The sequence below is a fragment of the Plutella xylostella genome, chromosome 22 (assembly GCF_932276165.1).
Source record: "Plutella xylostella chromosome 22, ilPluXylo3.1, whole genome shotgun sequence".
Lineage (NCBI taxonomy): Eukaryota > Metazoa > Arthropoda > Insecta > Lepidoptera > Plutellidae > Plutella > Plutella xylostella.
Genome location: NC_064002.1, coordinates 4,677,535 through 4,695,202, shown reverse-complemented (window position 1 = coordinate 4,695,202; position 17,668 = coordinate 4,677,535). Strand labels below are relative to the sequence as shown.

General features: G+C 41.5%; 1 protein-coding gene across 1 annotated transcript; it reads right to left on the bottom strand.

The window, feature by feature from the left end:
• Positions 1-2,221: 2,221 nt before the first annotated feature.
• LOC105395160 lies at positions 2,222-16,318 on the bottom strand. The gene is made up of 6 exons (XM_038122409.2): positions 16,053-16,318; positions 11,602-11,807; positions 9,134-9,269; positions 8,530-8,660; positions 8,034-8,238; positions 2,222-2,854 (listed from the first exon to the last, which is right to left on the bottom strand). Exons 1-6 carry the CDS (start codon positions 16,090-16,092, stop codon positions 2,766-2,768), a joined length of 807 nt encoding a protein of 268 aa, XP_037978337.2. The 5' UTR covers positions 16,093-16,318; the 3' UTR covers positions 2,222-2,765.
• Positions 16,319-17,668: the final 1,350 nt, after the last annotated feature.

Sequence of the window (17,668 nt, the reverse complement as noted above, 5' to 3'; positions counted from 1 at the left end):
ACGCGCAATGAATCATGGCGGACCACCTATAATGACCCGGTAAATTGGCCACAAATGCTGGAAAATAATAGTTTCGTCATTATAACAAATTGGAAACATTAATAGAGAGTCCAAATAATTAGGCCGTGACCCTTGATTCATCGATTCTGTTTCGGCTGAAATAGAAGTGCTAACAATTGAGCGAATTGAATCCCTGTGGAGGCTGCGCTACGGATCACTTTCTCACAATCGTTGCGGTTTGGGATGTGATGCAGTGTGCAGTACAAGAATAATTTATCTCGAGGAAGTTGGGCAATGTTTTAGCTGGTAGGTCAATTCTCCTTCAAGTAAGTGCTATTATTTATCTCCGTTTTATTTATGAATACTTGTAGTTTTAATCTATTTATACTTATGTTGTGGTAGTTCTATCGGCATAACCTATATTCAGCGGAAAGGTAGTTGGGAAACCCGTCGACCAGCTGGCCACCGCGGCATCTCGTTCTATTGCTGCGCCTGTCAGCTAGCCGGTCAAGCAGCTCTTAATGATGTCATTCGTCGGGCCTTCATGAGTCGTCCCAAAAACCCACCAACCGCCTAGCGAGATATAACTGAAGGTGACTCTACGGTTGGACTGTAATGCGCTGAAAAATTTCGTAAAAAATTACTTAAATTTGTTTAGGTATATTCATAATGAGTAGCAAAGACCTAGGTAAAAACAATTGTTTCGCCAAGTTGAATTCACGCGCAATTCGCAACTAATAGTACTTATCTAACTTTAAAGTGACCAAACTCTAAAGCGCTTGAGCTAACAAATAGGTCCAACTTCACACCGGTCGGCCTATAGGACGTTCAGGGCGAGTTACGCAGGAAGCGTTGCTCGTATTCTCTGCGCCTAACTTCACTGTGCAGTTAGAAGTTTACCTCAGCAGATACTAGGATACTAGGACATACATACAGGGGATACACGAAAAGAGCCTCCTCGAGTGCCTTATCCTGAACATTTATTGTATATCGGCGCACCCAGGACAGTCAGAGATTGACAAATACTCGTATCTGACTGGCTAATCCTTTAGTCACCACGGTGACAAGCCCTAGTTCAGTTCTAATACATAATTATGTAGGTACATAGAATGTACCTACATTATTTTGTAATCTAGTAGTGGTCAGGTAGGTAACGCCAGACATTAAATTTTAATGAACCTTATGTATAATAGTTACAGTATAAAATAAATGAGCAACAAAATTGCATTGGCGTTCCGACACTTCAATTCTGCAACGGAATTTTCATTTAATGTGCCTGTGCCCTTACTCATTACAGAGGATGGCGACGACTTGGTATGGAGCTAGCTTTATCAACATTTATGCTCTAAACTACTTCCATGAAACACATTAAAACAGAAACATCAACAAGTGAAACTATTTACATAAAACGAGAAAATTAAATATGAAAATCAAAACAGTATTTAAGGCTCTCGGGAAATAAATTATTTTCCTTTTCTGTTGAATTTCAAATTGCATTTGAAATGTTAATTTAGATGTGGTGACTCTAGAGAAAGAGGCGATGTGATGTACAGTCAACAACATTAAAATGTAAAGTGTTTTAGGTACTATATCAAGCTCTATTCTATATTATATCGGGTCCGGTCTGTGACAGCGGCAAATAACTACGACTCTTTGTTTAATGCGAAAATAAACAATTACTGGCTATACATACATATTCCGAGATCTTAAAAGATCTAAAACTAAAGCAAGTGTTATATGGAATGGTGAATGTGTAGAGGTCGTTTACAGACGGATATTTAGTTAATTATACAATCGTCCAATGAAATTACATGTGCGAAGAATTTATGCATTTTCATATTTTAGGTTTTACCTTACACTCCGCTCTGCTAGCCCGCTAAGCACGGGTGTAAAGGCAGCCTCAAGTGAAAGCTAGGAGGAGTGAAAATGCCATCCATATAGAACTTACCTAATTATCGAATACATGGTACCTTTTTTAAATTATTTATCTCCAAGAGATAATAATTATAGCATTAGGAAACTAGGTACCGTATTTTCCGATAAAAGCTCTTACATTGCTATCACTTTTACAAAGAGCTGTAATCGGCCGCCTAATGAATTTAAAACGAGACAGGGAAAATAAAAAAAAACATTGTAGCCATTCTTGTTAAGCACTTTCCTGGATTGAAAATAGAAAGAAACTTAGAAAGATTTTTTTAAGTAAAACAAATTCAATTTGAAAGACAGATTTTTATTTCAGTAAATTAATAGAGGTGGCATTGATGGAAATATAGGTAGTAATATAAATTTAACTGTCATCAATATTCCATTTATGTTGTCATAACACCTATTTATTTTATATTACAATTAATTTACGTCTAGAAGGCTTTTTTACTATTATGTACAATTATTACTTTAACTAAGTACCTATCAGTAGAAAACAACACTCATTTAAAGTAATTAATAATTATTTATGACCTTTACACTAACTTACATTAAGTCTTTTTTTAAGTCATGAACATGATATGAAAAGATATGCAACAGCTGTATAAAGTACCTACAATGTTTGACTGTTAATATAGCAAAGGTGAGTCTTCAGAAATAGAGAGCGATTATTTTATTACATTTCTCAAATCAACAAATACTATTCTACACCTTCGCTTTATTCCGTCACTAAATGCCCCAAAAAACCCCCAACGTATTCTAACGTAATTCCGAGGTTACAAAAGAACAACTCACTTTGTACATATCACGTTTCCTTAATCTCTAATTTATCACTTCCCCGATCACGTCTGGAAAGTTCTAAGGAGAAGTAGTAGCACGGAACCCGCTAACAGGATCACACCCGCTGGCGGCCGCTCGCCGCCGCTGCGAACTGAAAGAAAAAAACATTCATAGAAAACGAAGAATTAGGAACTCGTAGAAAAAAAAAAGTACATCTTCTGAATGAAGGAACCTACGGGGTTGGTCATAGGGCTCATAGGAATGTCACACTTCTACTATCGCCACCACAATACCATCTATAAGCTGCTTTTCAATCAGATTATTTGATATTCAACATGTTCTTTGGTCCCTATAGTGACTACAATACTGGTGGGAACGGATTTCTTTCACATCATCGCAGCATAGCTGGTGGAAAGGCACCCTTACTTAGTTCTTTTTTCAATGGTCTCACAGAAGACTTCTTATTGCTGCAAAATGGGTATTGAGTGCCAGATCCCAGAGGAGTTGCGTGGCTTAGCGCTCGTGTTTGCTCCTCGTTTGGGATAATTCCTATTTCATGTGTTTAAATCGAGATTACTAACTGCTTTTGTTCCTATTTTTCGGTTGGTAAAAGGTTTTACTAGCTTAGAGATATTGTTGAGGTACGTAGTAGGTAGTATTTTTTTAGTAATAAGTCGTAGTGAATTTACTGGTCTGATTCTTGGTGCTAAAATTATTTGCACAACCTTGGATTTTGATTATAATTTCAAACATTTATCATGAAACTGCAAATGTAATCAAAAAACTGCAAATGATTTAGACGGTCAAATGGCGTAGTGGTTAGTGGCCCTGACTGCTATGCCGAAGGTCCCGGGTTCGATTCCCGGCTGGGGCAGATATTTGTTTAAAGACAAATATTTGTACTCGGGTCTTGGGTGTTGATATTTATATTTAATATCTATCTATCTATGTATTTGTGTAGATATATCAGCTGTCCGATACCCATAACACAGGCTCTGCCTAGCTTGGGGTCGGATGGCCGTGTGTGAGATGTCCCCACATATTATAAAAATCAAGGAAAAGCTTTATTTTATTATGTGAAATGGTTTATGTGAATTGCTGTGATATTATTATGCAACTAAGATTAGGTCTAAATGTGTATGTACTGCAAACACAATAATCTAGGGTTTACACTAGAGATTAATGTCCGTATACATTTGCACCCTGGCATATTCTGTCAGCAAGTTAACTGTTCCAGAGTACACGAAGATACTGTTCGGGACAAGAATAGATAGGAAATAGTTATGTCTGTGTCTGTCACTTAATAGTAAATAAAACATTCTCGGGAAGTGAGGAAACTAGCGCCATCTAGTAGAAAGTAGCCTAACTATATAGTTCATCTATTCAACAACAGATGGCAGCACGGAACTAGAAGTTTCTACTAAGAAGTAGAACATTAAGTCTTTTCTAGAGCTTTCTGGAATACTCTATCATCCGTAGAGAATGGTATAAAAGGCGACGCTCGCGCCTCACAGTCAATCAGTACAATAGTAAACAGAGAACAAAACAGTTCTAACAGTGAAATTCAGTTAAAAAGCAAACAGCGAAGAAAGAACAAGAAGAAGAACAAGCAAGCAACAGCTCTAGCTCTCTCACTTCCTGACTGGTGAACAGAATAGAAGTCTTTCATTCCTGATCCCTGCCCGCCGTACTTCCCTCAACCAGAATAGGTGCACCCCGCACATTTGGTCCTTCGAGCCGGATACTTCGTCGTTGCAGGAAGTCGGATCAAGAATGCCGATCACCACGAGAGCCGCCGCCGTCGCTGCTGCCGCCGCCGAAGCTGCTGGCGCTGCCGACGCCGCTGTCGCTGCCGCTATCGAGGCCGCCGACGATGCCGCTGGGTCTGCCGCTGTTGGTGCCGCCGCCGCTTCTGTCTCCGCCACCCCCACAGAAACCTCTTCCGCTGCCGTGAAGAAGGCCGGAGCAGAAGCTCTCACCACCGCTGCTGCCGTGTCACAGAAACCCCAGCCCGCCGCCGCGTCGTCACAGAAGAAGTGCAAGTCGAAGAGTAGCAAGTCTGCGCGTGCGCTGCGAATAGCTCGAGCCAAGGAAGAGATGCTGAGAATACGACTCGAGCTCGCCGCCGCACGCATCGCCGTCTTGGAAGCAGAAAGTAGTGAAGACGAAGATGAAGAGCAGTCGGAACACGCGACTGAAAGTTGGAACAAAGTGGAAGAGTGGCTGAAACAAACGGAGAGTGCCACCACAGCTACAAGCTCCGCCGCCCGCGCCCTGCGCCCCCGCCGGTGTCGCCCCCGTTGCTGCCGCCCCTGTCGTCGTCGCGGCGGCCGCCCTCGTCGTCGCAGCCGCCACTGCCGCCGCGCCTGCACACGCCGTCCCCGCCGCCGCGGCCGCCCCCGATGCAGCCGCCACCGCCGCCGCGCCTGCACACGCCGCCCCCGTCGCCACCGCGGCCGCCCAGGTCGCCGCCACCGCTGCCCAGGTCGCCTACCCGACTGACGCCGTGCTGCCGCTTCACTCATCGTACCCACAAGCGGGTACCTACTATGAAGCCCTACAGTCAAGAAGCCAACCGCGGGACGTCCCAGCCGCTGCGAGCCAGCCACAACAGATCAACATCTCCGAGCTGGCATCCGCAATAGCACTCGCCGCGAAGGCCGGACAACGAGCTACGCCACGCTACCACACGGAGCTACCGTACTTCGCCGGCTCTCACCACGAGTGGCTGTCATTCCGTGCCGCATATTACGAAACAGCCGATAGCTTCACCGAGACAGACAACGTGGCAAGACTACGACGAAGCCTGAGAGGAAGAGCCAAGGAAGCAGTCGAGAACCTTCTGATATTGAACGCACGCGCCAAAGACATCATGCGCGCCCTGGAGTCTCGCTTCGGCCGCCCCGACTCCATCGCCATGTCCGAACTCGACCGCCTGCGTGCGCTGCCGCGCCTCACGGACAACCCGCGCGATGTCTGCGTGTTCACCAGCCGCGTGCTCAACGTTGTCGCCAGTTTGCGGGCGCTCGACCGCACACACTACCTCTACAGCCCGGAGGCCACCAAGATCACCATAGAGAAGCTGACGCCTGCCATACGCTACCGATGGTTTGACTACGCCGCCACTCAGACTACAGAAGAGCCGGACCTACTGAAGCTCTCCAGATTTCTACAGAGAGAAGCCGACCTCTGCGGGCCCTACGCACAGCCAGAGACAGAACCCGCAGATCACAGTCAAAACAGAATGCAGAGAGCTTACACCACAGCGGCCACAGTCATAGAAAAAATAGTAAAATGCCGCCACTGCGCCACAGAAGGACATCTCATCAATAAATGCCCGAAGTTCGCAGAAACAGATGTGAACTCGCGATGGGAAATAGCCAAATCGCAGCGACTATGTTTCCGATGCCTTCGCTACAAGAATAAAACCCACAGTTGCAAGCGAATCCGCTGCGGAGAAGATGGCTGCAATTATTTCCATCATAGATTGCTGCACTTTCGAAGATCAACAGAAACCGGACCGGAAACGAAGAATAGCGTAACAGTATCGTCTGTGTGGACACCGCGCAAAACACATGCGTATCTGAAGATCTTACCTGTCAAGATCGTCGGACCGGCGGAGAAGTGAACACGCACGCTCTGCTCGACGATGGCTCTACCGTCACGCTAATTGACGCGGCCATGGCAAGACAGGCGGGCCTCACGGGCCCCATGGAGCCGCTCAACATAGCCGCCATCGCCGACACCAAGATAAACGCGTGCCATTCTAGTCGTGTCAAAGCTACAATACAGGGAGAACGCGCACAGTACACTATCCAGGCGCGGACCATCGACAACATACGACTCTCCGCACAGACGGTGAAATCTGAAGATCTGCGAAATTGTGTTCATCTGCGTGACATCGCACAGCAGCTGAAGTACGAAGCAGCAAGACCAAAGATTCTCATCGGTCAAGACAATTGTCATCTTCTCATCGCGAGCGAGGTGCGACAAGGACAGCACGATGAACCCATTGCCTCACACATGCCTCTAGGCTGGGTTCTGCACGGAGCGCACAAGATAACTGTGGACAAGAGCCACCATAGAGTTAACAATCTGACTACGCGTGAACTCATTGCGCCCACACGCCACCACAGCAACTTAGAAGGACGCGCCACCAGTACTGTCGCCAAGTGTACAAAACAAACAGAAGCCTCACGTTCATGTCGCCGTTACGCCGCCCGTCGCGACGCCTCAATCGAAGACCATAGTACAGTCCACGACAGGCGATGGGCACCGAAGATGAACGTGAGCAGCACAGCTACACGAGAAGTACACAGACCCAAAGGGCGCCCCCTCAATGTGGCCCACGAGAATACAGCAACAGATAAATGCCACAGACGAAGAAAACCGCCGCGCCACCGCACCCGCCGCCGCCGCCGTCGACAACTAATGATAGAGCCTACAGGGAGCGACGAGCGAGCTGGAAATCCTGCCCTCCGAGCCTGCGGAGCCAGACGTCCCTCACCGAGATCTGCAATGACGATCACGGCGTCAATGCACGGCGGGAGTAATGTTCGGGACAAGAATAGATAGGAAATAGTTATGTCTGTGTCTGTCACTTAATAGTAAATAAAACATTCTCGGGAAGTGAGGAAACTAGCGCCATCTAGTAGAAAGTAGCCTAACTATATAGTTCATCTATTCAACAACAGATGGCAGCACGGAACTAGAAGTTTCTACTAAGAAGTAGAACATTAAGTCTTTTCTAGAGCTTTCTGGAATACTCTATCATCCGTAGAGAATGGTATAAAAGGCGACGCTCGCGCCTCACAGTCAATCAGTACAATAGTAAACAGAGAACAAAACAGTTCTAACAGTGAAATTCAGTTAAAAAGCAAACAGCGAAGAAAGAACAAGAAGAAGAACAAGCAAGCAACAGCTCTAGCTCTCTCACTTCCTGACTGGTGAACAGAATAGAAGTCTTTCATTCCTGATCCCTGCCCGCCGTACTTCCCTCAACCAGAATAGGTGCACCCCGCACAGATACCGTCATTTTCATAAGTTATGCTCGAATCATCTTACAAATGATGTTGATAAACAGTATCAAATCCAGCACTTCAGTTCTATTATAATTATAAACCTACGTAATCTTTAAACGTGTTTTCTAATCTTAATCGGTAAGTCTACACCTACTACTTTCTAGGCGTGAGAGACAATTTATATTAACGTTACGCATGCAGCAGGATACATCCAGTCAAATTATTCACATGTAAGCAAATATATTAACTTAATTCCCATTCCCACTACAGCGGATATTATGACACGGTTGTACTCGTCCTCTCACTCACCTAAGAGCATGGCCTCCTTGCTGTGCGCGAGCAGCCCGTGGCCCACGACGGCCTCGCTGCCCTCGCGCCACGCGGGTGCCACGCGCGCCGTGCAGCGCACCTGCATGCTGCGCCCGCGCGGCACCAGCAGCCCCAGCGCCACGGACACCAGCCCGTGCGCGTGCGCCGTCGCGCCGTACGGCACCAGCAGATCCGGATTTGTCACCTGATTGGTTAATTAATTCAATTGTGGTTAATTCAAGGTGCAGTATATCTGGTAAAGAGAGAAGATGACGGCTGGAGCAAGACAGTGGTAGCCAAGAAGGTAATGGTTATCAGGTAAGTATACCAAAGACTCGTTAGACCGACAACGACATAAATAAAGTCACTGGATAAGTAGTGTAGTAGAACACATTTAAAGGATAAATATAAACCCTCAGTGATTTAAAGCAATACTAAATACCTACACATTTTTGATTAATTAAGATTGTAAGTACATGTAAGTATATAAATTTACCTTTTCCCCATCGATGTCCCAACTGAGCACGGCGGCGGGGTAGGAGCGGCCCGAGGTGCAGTTCAGGAACAAGTGGTCGCCACCGCCCTCCTGCTGGTTGCCAGTGATACGTGGCCCCTCGCGAGGCAGGTCTGCATAGCAAAATTATTAATAGATAAATGGCGAAAAAACAATGCATATTGGTAACTTGAGTTAGTGGGGCTATGAAATAGACCAGTTGGCAGATATTTTTATTAGAATTTGTCCCATAATATTTAATGTTTGGGTATATTGACCTCCCTTCACAAAGCTCACTGAAAAATATATTCTTGTGATTCTATTAAATGAATCAATGGAAAACATACACTTTACGGTCTACCTGTGTAGGTCAATCGGAGCGTGTAACAGTTTACCTGCGCAGGCCGCCGTGTAAACGACGGAAATCAATTTTGCTGAAGTTACACGCTCCTTCACGTCCTGTGCAGGCAAACCAGTACAGGTAAACCTGCGCCGATAACCTTTACGTCTAACCGGAACGACAAAGGCACCTATCATGCTGAGATAATTAGGCACGGGTGGATGGCACTTAATAGAGACGCAAAACAGAATAAAGATAGGTACTCACAAACGACTTCCATGCGTCCCTCGCCGGCGGCGGAGGCGAAGCTGGGCGCCTCGGCGGACACCTCGCAGCGATATACGCCACTGGACCGGAGCGTCACCTGCTGCAGCACCACGCGACGGTCGTCAGACTTGCTCAACTGCGAGAAGACCACATAAGCCATTAGCGTCCATTGTCAATGGTACTGGATGTCATTATGAATATACAGTCATAGTTTAGCGCAGAAAGAGCCTATGTGGGCCATACGACCTGCCGTCGACCGGTGGGCCAGCCCAGGTACCCCTGGAGTGACGCGGTCAAGGCGAACCCGCACGACCTTCAAGTCTTGTATCGGAGGCAAAGACTCACTTTGGATCGCTGAGCCAACAGTACAGCCAAGTACGTAAGTAAGTTTACCGGAGCAGTCTATAGAAATGTACCTGCGCAGGTCGACTGGAACGTACATGTCAACCGCAAGTGGGTTCTGTTATTTTTTACCTGCGCTCGCAGCCGGAGAATACCAGAAATAGTTATTTTTTGCCACTCGCATTTTTTACCACGTGTTGAACACACTTAAATGGTGACATTGTAGCCGACTACAAAATGAAATACTGCTTGACATCATAGAACTCATCCAGGCATCCATATCTTTGGAAACTACGAAACAAAAATAAGTAAGGAATATCTTCTGGGGTAAATCTGAGGATTCTTACAGGTATCTTTGGATGTAGAGACGTTACAAATTATTCTATTTTTTCGTTAAACAGGTACCTACACAACAAGTTTTAAAAATAAAATGATTATCCGTGTGAAGTTTTTAACAAGTTCTAACATAACTATTATCATATAAATGATTTTACTTCTATAGGTTTAGATAAAATGGATTTGGATGTTTTATAAAGGTTTATTTTTTATAAGTTAGACTGCCTAGCCTTCAATATAAAAGTTTCTTTGAAAGTCTGCTTTTATAAGGATATTTGTGCTTCGTTTGATATCAATTCAGCGAACACAATCGCATAAGAAAGGGAAAAACTATACTACATAATATTATACCCGTAGGAAGTCATAGGAATATCACCTTTCAGACAACATCAAGACGTGAATAAAATAAACAGGCGGATCTTGATATACTGTTACATTAATGTATTGTTTTATTGACGGATAAGAAGAGTGGTATTATTTACTCGTATGAATTCGGTGTATTGAATTTGTCAGATACCATGATATATAGGAAACATTACTCTGAAATATACGTGAACGGGTATGTGGGATGTGCATTAGACATTTCAGCCATCTTCGATTTGGGATTTTCATAACATAGTAGTTAATGGGGAAGGAAGAGTTTTATCATATCGATTTTTTTATTATGAACACAATCACCATAATGATAAATTCTGTTGCACATGTCAATAAAATTTATATTCATTTATAATGTTGTAAATTTTTCAACTGACTTATAAAAGCTATATGTGTAGCTTTTATGGACTAATCTCCAAAAACTGAGCAATGCAATAAAGATTTCACATACGAGTATGTAAGCGGAAGTGAAAACAGTCACATCCGTCGAAGAATCAATTATTGATTGACTGAACCTGTTTTAGAGTGGCGACCTTGACTAAAAACGTACTGTAGACGCCTTTCAGATAAGTTGATGGGTCTTCTGTTTTCATGCAGTAACCTATCACGGAAGATGCCTAATGCCTATGTCTGGACTTTAGGTTTATAAAATACATTGAGTGAGATATAATCCATTCATTGAAATCACAATAGATTTCAAGTCGCAGTGGCATATGGGCACTGGCTGCCCTCCCTTTTTCAATAACTAACTATGACCGAGTTGCAGAAAAGAACTTTAAGCTAATGTTGGCATTAAATCAATATCTGTCGCTTTCTGTCCGAATATTGATAAAGCAATGGCAGTATGATTACATTAGCTTTAAGTTCCATTTGCAACTCAGCGTAAGTCCAGAGTAGCTAACTATACTCACGAGCAATGCTTAAATTCCAGTGACATGTAGGAAGGCAATGGCAGGCCGGCGCATCCTGTACGGCGGTACCGACACCCGGAGTATGCGCAAGTGTTGCTATTGTCACTGGAACTTTTTCTTTGCTCACCATGCTTCAGTATGTTTTTTATGCAGTGGCGTATTTGGCTGCGCACCCCTTTTCCATAACTATAACTAAGCAGAACCCATGGCACGGATCCGTTATCCAAGTCGATAAACTATTTTAATGCGCATTCTACTAATCACAACGCTTTGCTTGCTTATTGCGTATTCGCGACACAGTGACATATGGCTGCTCAACCCTTTTTGTAACCCTATAACAAACCAGAACCCGTGGCACGGATTCGTTATCCACGTCGATACACTCGTATAATGCGCATTCCACCAATCACAGCGCTTTGTTTTTAGCGAATCTTGATATAGTGTCGTTTATCACATCGATAACAGACCCGTGCAGCGGAGACGACCAAGCTCCAAAACACTCACATCAACTTTGACCCCCTCCAATTTGTAGGCGTGCGACGGCGGGTTGTACTTGGGCAAGTACCGGTAGAACTCCTCGTCGTCGCGGTACCACTTCACGGAGTAGAGCCCGTCGCCGCCCAGCTCGTAGTCGCACTGCAGCTGCGCCGGCTGCCCCCGCATCCTGTACGCCGGTACCGACACCCGGAGTATGCGTAAGGGTATCGATTCTGGAACAACAGGAATTGTTACAAAAAGGGTTTATAGATTCTTAATCTCAGATACTGAATTGACAGATCCTGGACGGTTCATCAACAGTCGATTTTCGCGCGATTAAGTGACGTATCGTTATGTGGGTGGGACAGTCGACTGTTGATGAACCGTTCTGAATCTGGCAATTTAGTATCTGAGAAACAAAACAAAAAAAAACAGACTTTAGTATAAGCTATATTGCGCCAGGCCTGGTCATACTTTTTTTCAACTCTAAAAGTTTTATTGAAATCCAAGATTCAGCATTCAAATTTTCCATTTACATTCACCGTCTAACCTATTGGTCCTTGCTGAGTAAGATGTAATTTTGTAAAATATTCAAGTTCAAACAAAATAAAGCTACAAATATATTCGTATAATCATCGAATTCTACTCTATCCTGCGACATAGGTAGGAACAGGAACATATATTATTTTATAAACGAACTTTTTTTTAATTTTCTTTGATCGAGCTACAATTATAAAAATACTTTTCTTCGTGTAGGTTGTTCCTGTTAAATGTTGGTAAATAAATATAGTCTGTCACTCAGAGATAAAAAAGCATCCTAGTAGTAAAACATTTTTTTAAATAAACTCATTATTTTTTTTTTGTATTTATAGAATATATTATAAACATACATGTAATATACATACGTATAATATACTTTTTCTCTTGGAAATATGTTTTTTTATAGTCAAGCTGCAGATAATTCTATAAGTTTCCATATATTACATCACATAACAGTACATATTATATTACAGTAAGACCGCAATGAAGTCGGCCTAAGATATCCAAAACTTTACAAGAACATTACAGAAACGCTCCACCCACCATTAGACTAAAGACTGTAAGCAAAACCTGTTTAGCCTTTGGAACTTTTGACTTGCTAGTTCCTCAGTCACGTATAGCTTACATTAAAACTTGTATGCAGTTATTCATGAGTAACTCTCTAAGTTACAGAATTCAAGCGTTGACTTTTAAGACTTAAGTTTGCACTCGTCTAAGTTGAATGTAAGTTTAAGTGGTGGATAATTTGAAGAGGAGAATTTGCATATACCTGCGTCACAGAATGTTGGGTTTTAATATTTGGGGATGGAGTTCTTGGTGTAGATATTGTCTAGCTTATAAGAAACACGGTGGGAAACAAATTCATGTATAGGGATCATAGGCATCCTATTGTAGTTTTTGTAAGCCTCATTCACATAACAATAGTTCAACTTAAACATTATTTACATAATCATAAAATACTTAGATTTAATTTAGAATAGCAAAACAGAAATTAAACACATTACACCGATGGAAGTAATAAAACTAACATTATTATATTTACAGCTCAAACGTACGCGAAGTTTTAGGGTCAGTAAAAAAGAAGTTTTTCTATCGTATTATGTTATTGTGTGTTGTGGTTCATATTCTGTGACAGGATGTACTTTACAAGTAACGTCAATACTTAAAATACGCCTTTATATCAACACATCACAAGTATCACAACCCATCACGTCCCCACTGCTGGGACGCGGGTATCCTTCCAATGAAGGAAGGGTTAAAGGCCTAGTCCACCACGCTGGCCAAGTGCGGGTTGGTGGACCCCAACACAAGCAAGCTTGTGCTGAGAGAGCTGTCGGGCAAGTGGGCAACCCGACTGTCAGATGTTTTCAAGCCGCCCAAAGGCCTCTTAGCTAGACTGGGCTTAACGACTGCTGCCGAAACAGCAACCGGGACCCACGGCTTTAACGTGCCGTCCGAAGCACGGAAACGTCCGGAAAAGAACCTTTATAAGAGCTTTTATATCAAAATGTGTTTCATATTTGATGATGAGAATCGGGTATTGGCTATATTTGCTTTAAAAAAGCGTGAAAGACACTTCAGTTTCTGATACTTAATATACTAAGGATGTTGTACGTGATGTTCAAAAACTAAGTTTATGGCAATTCTCGAGCCTTGGAGGAGGCTTATGTCCTGCAGTATATTATTACGGGCTGTGTTTGCGTATGTACCATCCGGTCGCTAGAATCACATTTTTTACAATGTTTTATAATCGGAATAAAGCTATCGAACAGTCAGCCGCCACCTACCACCATAACATTAAATATATAATGGTATAATTGAAAGTGAAACTCTTCAATATGAATAAGTACTCGAATTTTCAATGACTTTCATTGATGAGATAATGAATAAAAGAGGATGTAATTATCATAAGCCGCGGTAGCAAATCTTTCCGAGAGGAAATCAGATACAGCGCTAATTAACCGAGGTACGTGGCTGTAGTACACGATTTAGCTCCAGTTTCGCCATAGTGGGTTAGAGCATAATCAGGGATTATTGCTTGACTTTTGACACATCTGTCAAGAATTTAATATGCAGATGACGTATAATTGATCATCCTTTCCCTGGTTACGATCTAACCGACTATGGAGAAATTGGAGCTTAGGCACGTAGGCATTTTGAAACGATGCTACCGAAAGTTTTTAATTTAAGATAATGAAAAAGACGTTCCATATGTCCCTGGAACCTTTTCATTGCCCGTGAGTGTAATTAGAGAACAAAGATAAAATACTCGTCATATAATATATTCTCATGTATGCGATCCCTGTTTAGTGCTAAGTAGGTGCTATCTAAAACAAAGTGCAAGAAGAGGATTTCAATTATATTTTAGTTGTTAGAGTCACGTGGTAGACGATTTCTTATACCGCATAATTTATATACTTTGATAAAACCTCTTGTTCGTGATTGACGACAAAAGATGCAGCTGAAAACAAATTGCTTTAAATTACTCTTGTGTTAAAGTAATAATATTGTTTTCTGAAGGTATTTCTGGAATTATTGGTTTTGGCAGTGTATCAAATAAAAAAATCATTGACATTAAATACCTACTTACTTACCTAACAGTTATGCAAACTTTTATGCAGTTTAATGTTAGACATTTGCCGTGCTACCACAAAAAACTATAAACACTGTTTAACTAGTGTCTAAAACGAAATTTGACAGATTTTGAAGGCGTTTGACAGCGCTAAACATCTGTTAGACACTGTCTAAGTTTTTGTGGTAAGGCCCTTGATTTTTTATTATTAAGTACCCAAAACTAGGCATTAAATATTTTGTGTGTATTTCGAGAAGCCGTTATGCACATCGGTTTACCCAATAAGAGATTGAAAGCAAGCTACTGAAAAGTTTGGCATAGTAGTCGAAAAATTAGAACCGACTTAAAAAAAGGAGGAGGTTCTCAATTCATCGGGCTCCTTTTTTATGTATGAGTATACCGGTTCACCGATTACTCCGCCGTTTATGGACCGATTTTGACAATTCTTTTATTGATGTATTGGGTTGAGCTCCAAGGTGGTCCCATTTTTTTCAGAATTTTGTTTCACCCCGGAACACAGGAACTGTTATTTTTTGAAGTTGGTGCCATATTTCTTCAGATTACTTGGTCACCGCACCAACATTAAAAAAGAACAGTTCCTGCTTATCTATAATATTGCCTGTCTATCTATCTATCTATATCTATCTATATCTATCTATATAGTTCCTGTTATATATATTGTACTGTCATATAGAATTGGTGTAAACCTTAAATTATTTCTTACATTTTACTAATTTTAGTGGTTTTTTGAAGTCGGTTTTTTATTTTCTACTTATGTTTCTAAACACTCAAGGCTCAGCTAGTAAAGCCTTAATTTCGACACCAAAAAGCGAAAGCATTTATTTCATAAAACCCTACTTTATTGTGCAATTGCAAAATATTGAAAAAGAAATATTGTTTACGTGTAGTTATTTACTGATGTTTTTTTTTTCATTGGTTGCTTTACAGGCTGGATTTTTTTTTTAAACAAACGATCACGACTCCAAAACATTATTACACGAAGCAATATTAGTAGCCCAATACTATTGGCGAGTTAGTTTAAGCTTCAAGTTTCTCACAAATATAAATGTTGGTAGGTACCTATTCCGGCAATCCATAAGCTTTATCTATTTGAATAACTTATCCGTCTTTGACAACAGTGACGCCCAGTACTCCCAGAAGCGATAACGCGGCTGTTTTGCTCTATTTATAGTAAATAATCATAGTCCGTACAGTTATCTACTTTAATTAATATTATAAGCAATTAAAATTGACTGACGAAGTTATGGTTCAGACACACGTTGGGCGCCAATTTAATAAACTTAATTCAATTTTCCCATCCCAACGAATAATATGATATACAAAATTAATTCTTAGGTTTGCTTACCTTTAATTAATAGATTAAACATCAGAAACAAGACAATCATTCTAAACTTCAATAATTTCAATCAAAAGTTTAAAAAAAACTTTCACCGCATCGTTTAACACATCACACAAAAAAAAACTGCACTTAAAGTTTCTTCACCATAAAATTAATCCTGGGCACATTTTTTATTCATGGCAATGTCCAACTGAAATAAAATTCGTAGTGTTTACTCGCGGTGTACATAACAGACGTCCGCACTTCACGGCAGCATGGCACAGACTGACGGACTGAGTCGGAGCGGAGTCTCGGAGGGTGGGAGAACGAAAGCGGTCCGATTCAATAAGAAAAATTAAGGAAATAGAAAATACGTTTTAGTGTTACGTCACTTGAAGGGTAATAGTCTTCACTAGATGAAACGTTCTAAGTTTCTAGGGTTCGAAATTCTAAATACATACCTATAACAGGTCATCGGAATATTACACAAAAATGTTAATCTTTTTTTCAAATTTTAAATGTTTGAAAAATTTGGTGCCATTAAGCTTCCCTATTTTGTGAGTGTGTTCCTTAGCTCGCGAGTGTATTTATCTTGTATTATACCAAGTAAAACTAACTTGCTTTTCCCAAACCTTTGTAAACTCAGCTATAATCTAGCATATTCAGGAAAGAACGCTCACACAAACTAGGATAGGATCATAAAGGATAATCGGAAAACGGATTAGAGAAAGTATTGAAATGTATGCAAATATTTGTACACAGTTTCCCTACTGTAAGCATTTCCGTGAGGGCGGTGATTTTAATACGACTACATTATTTATGCCGCACGATTGAATTCTTATTTTACCCAGCTGCGGTATACCTACCCAAAAAGGGTAAAGATTTGCGCTTACGTAGTTACGTAAAATGCATAGTGTGGGTTACGGTTTTTATTTCGTTTGATTAGTTTTTTAGTAAATTAGGTACCTTAAGGGTCTGCAATAGGGAATCGAGGGTTGGCATTGTCATAGAATTATGTAGTAAATGATGCTCTACAGCCTTGAAAAAAATCACACAGGTAGTTGAAGAGTCTAGCTAGGTGCTGAATCATTCGAATTTAAGTAAATGATTATGGATAACTGTAAATTAATTTCAGAATATCAAGAAAAACCAGTCAATCACACTCCCGTATTGTAACAACTGTGTCGTAATTATTAAGAATTTTCATATGATTTTTATCATATTATAAAGTTAAAGGCTTGGACTAGGCGCTAAATACCTTGTTTTTTAATAAACACACACTTATTTTGTGTAAATTAATCCCAAACTTGAGCAATTTTTTTCCCTCAAATCTTCATACAAATATCTATGGCGGCTTTCTGTGTTATAAAATCATAAACACAAGTGACGTTTGACTCAGTTGGCCGCTGGCCTCCAAAGAAGGGTCACGTCGGTTTAGGCAGCACTGACAGCTCGCGATCTTATCGTGTACAGATACAAAATCACTGCACATTGGTTGTCATTGCACTTTTTCAACTTTTATGACACCAACATAATTTGATTTGAAATTGAGGAAGCATAATTCTTCCAGTATATTCAATACATTAAATTAAATTAGATAGTGTGCAATATTCTCGTGATATTACAGTCTCGTAAAGGTCTGA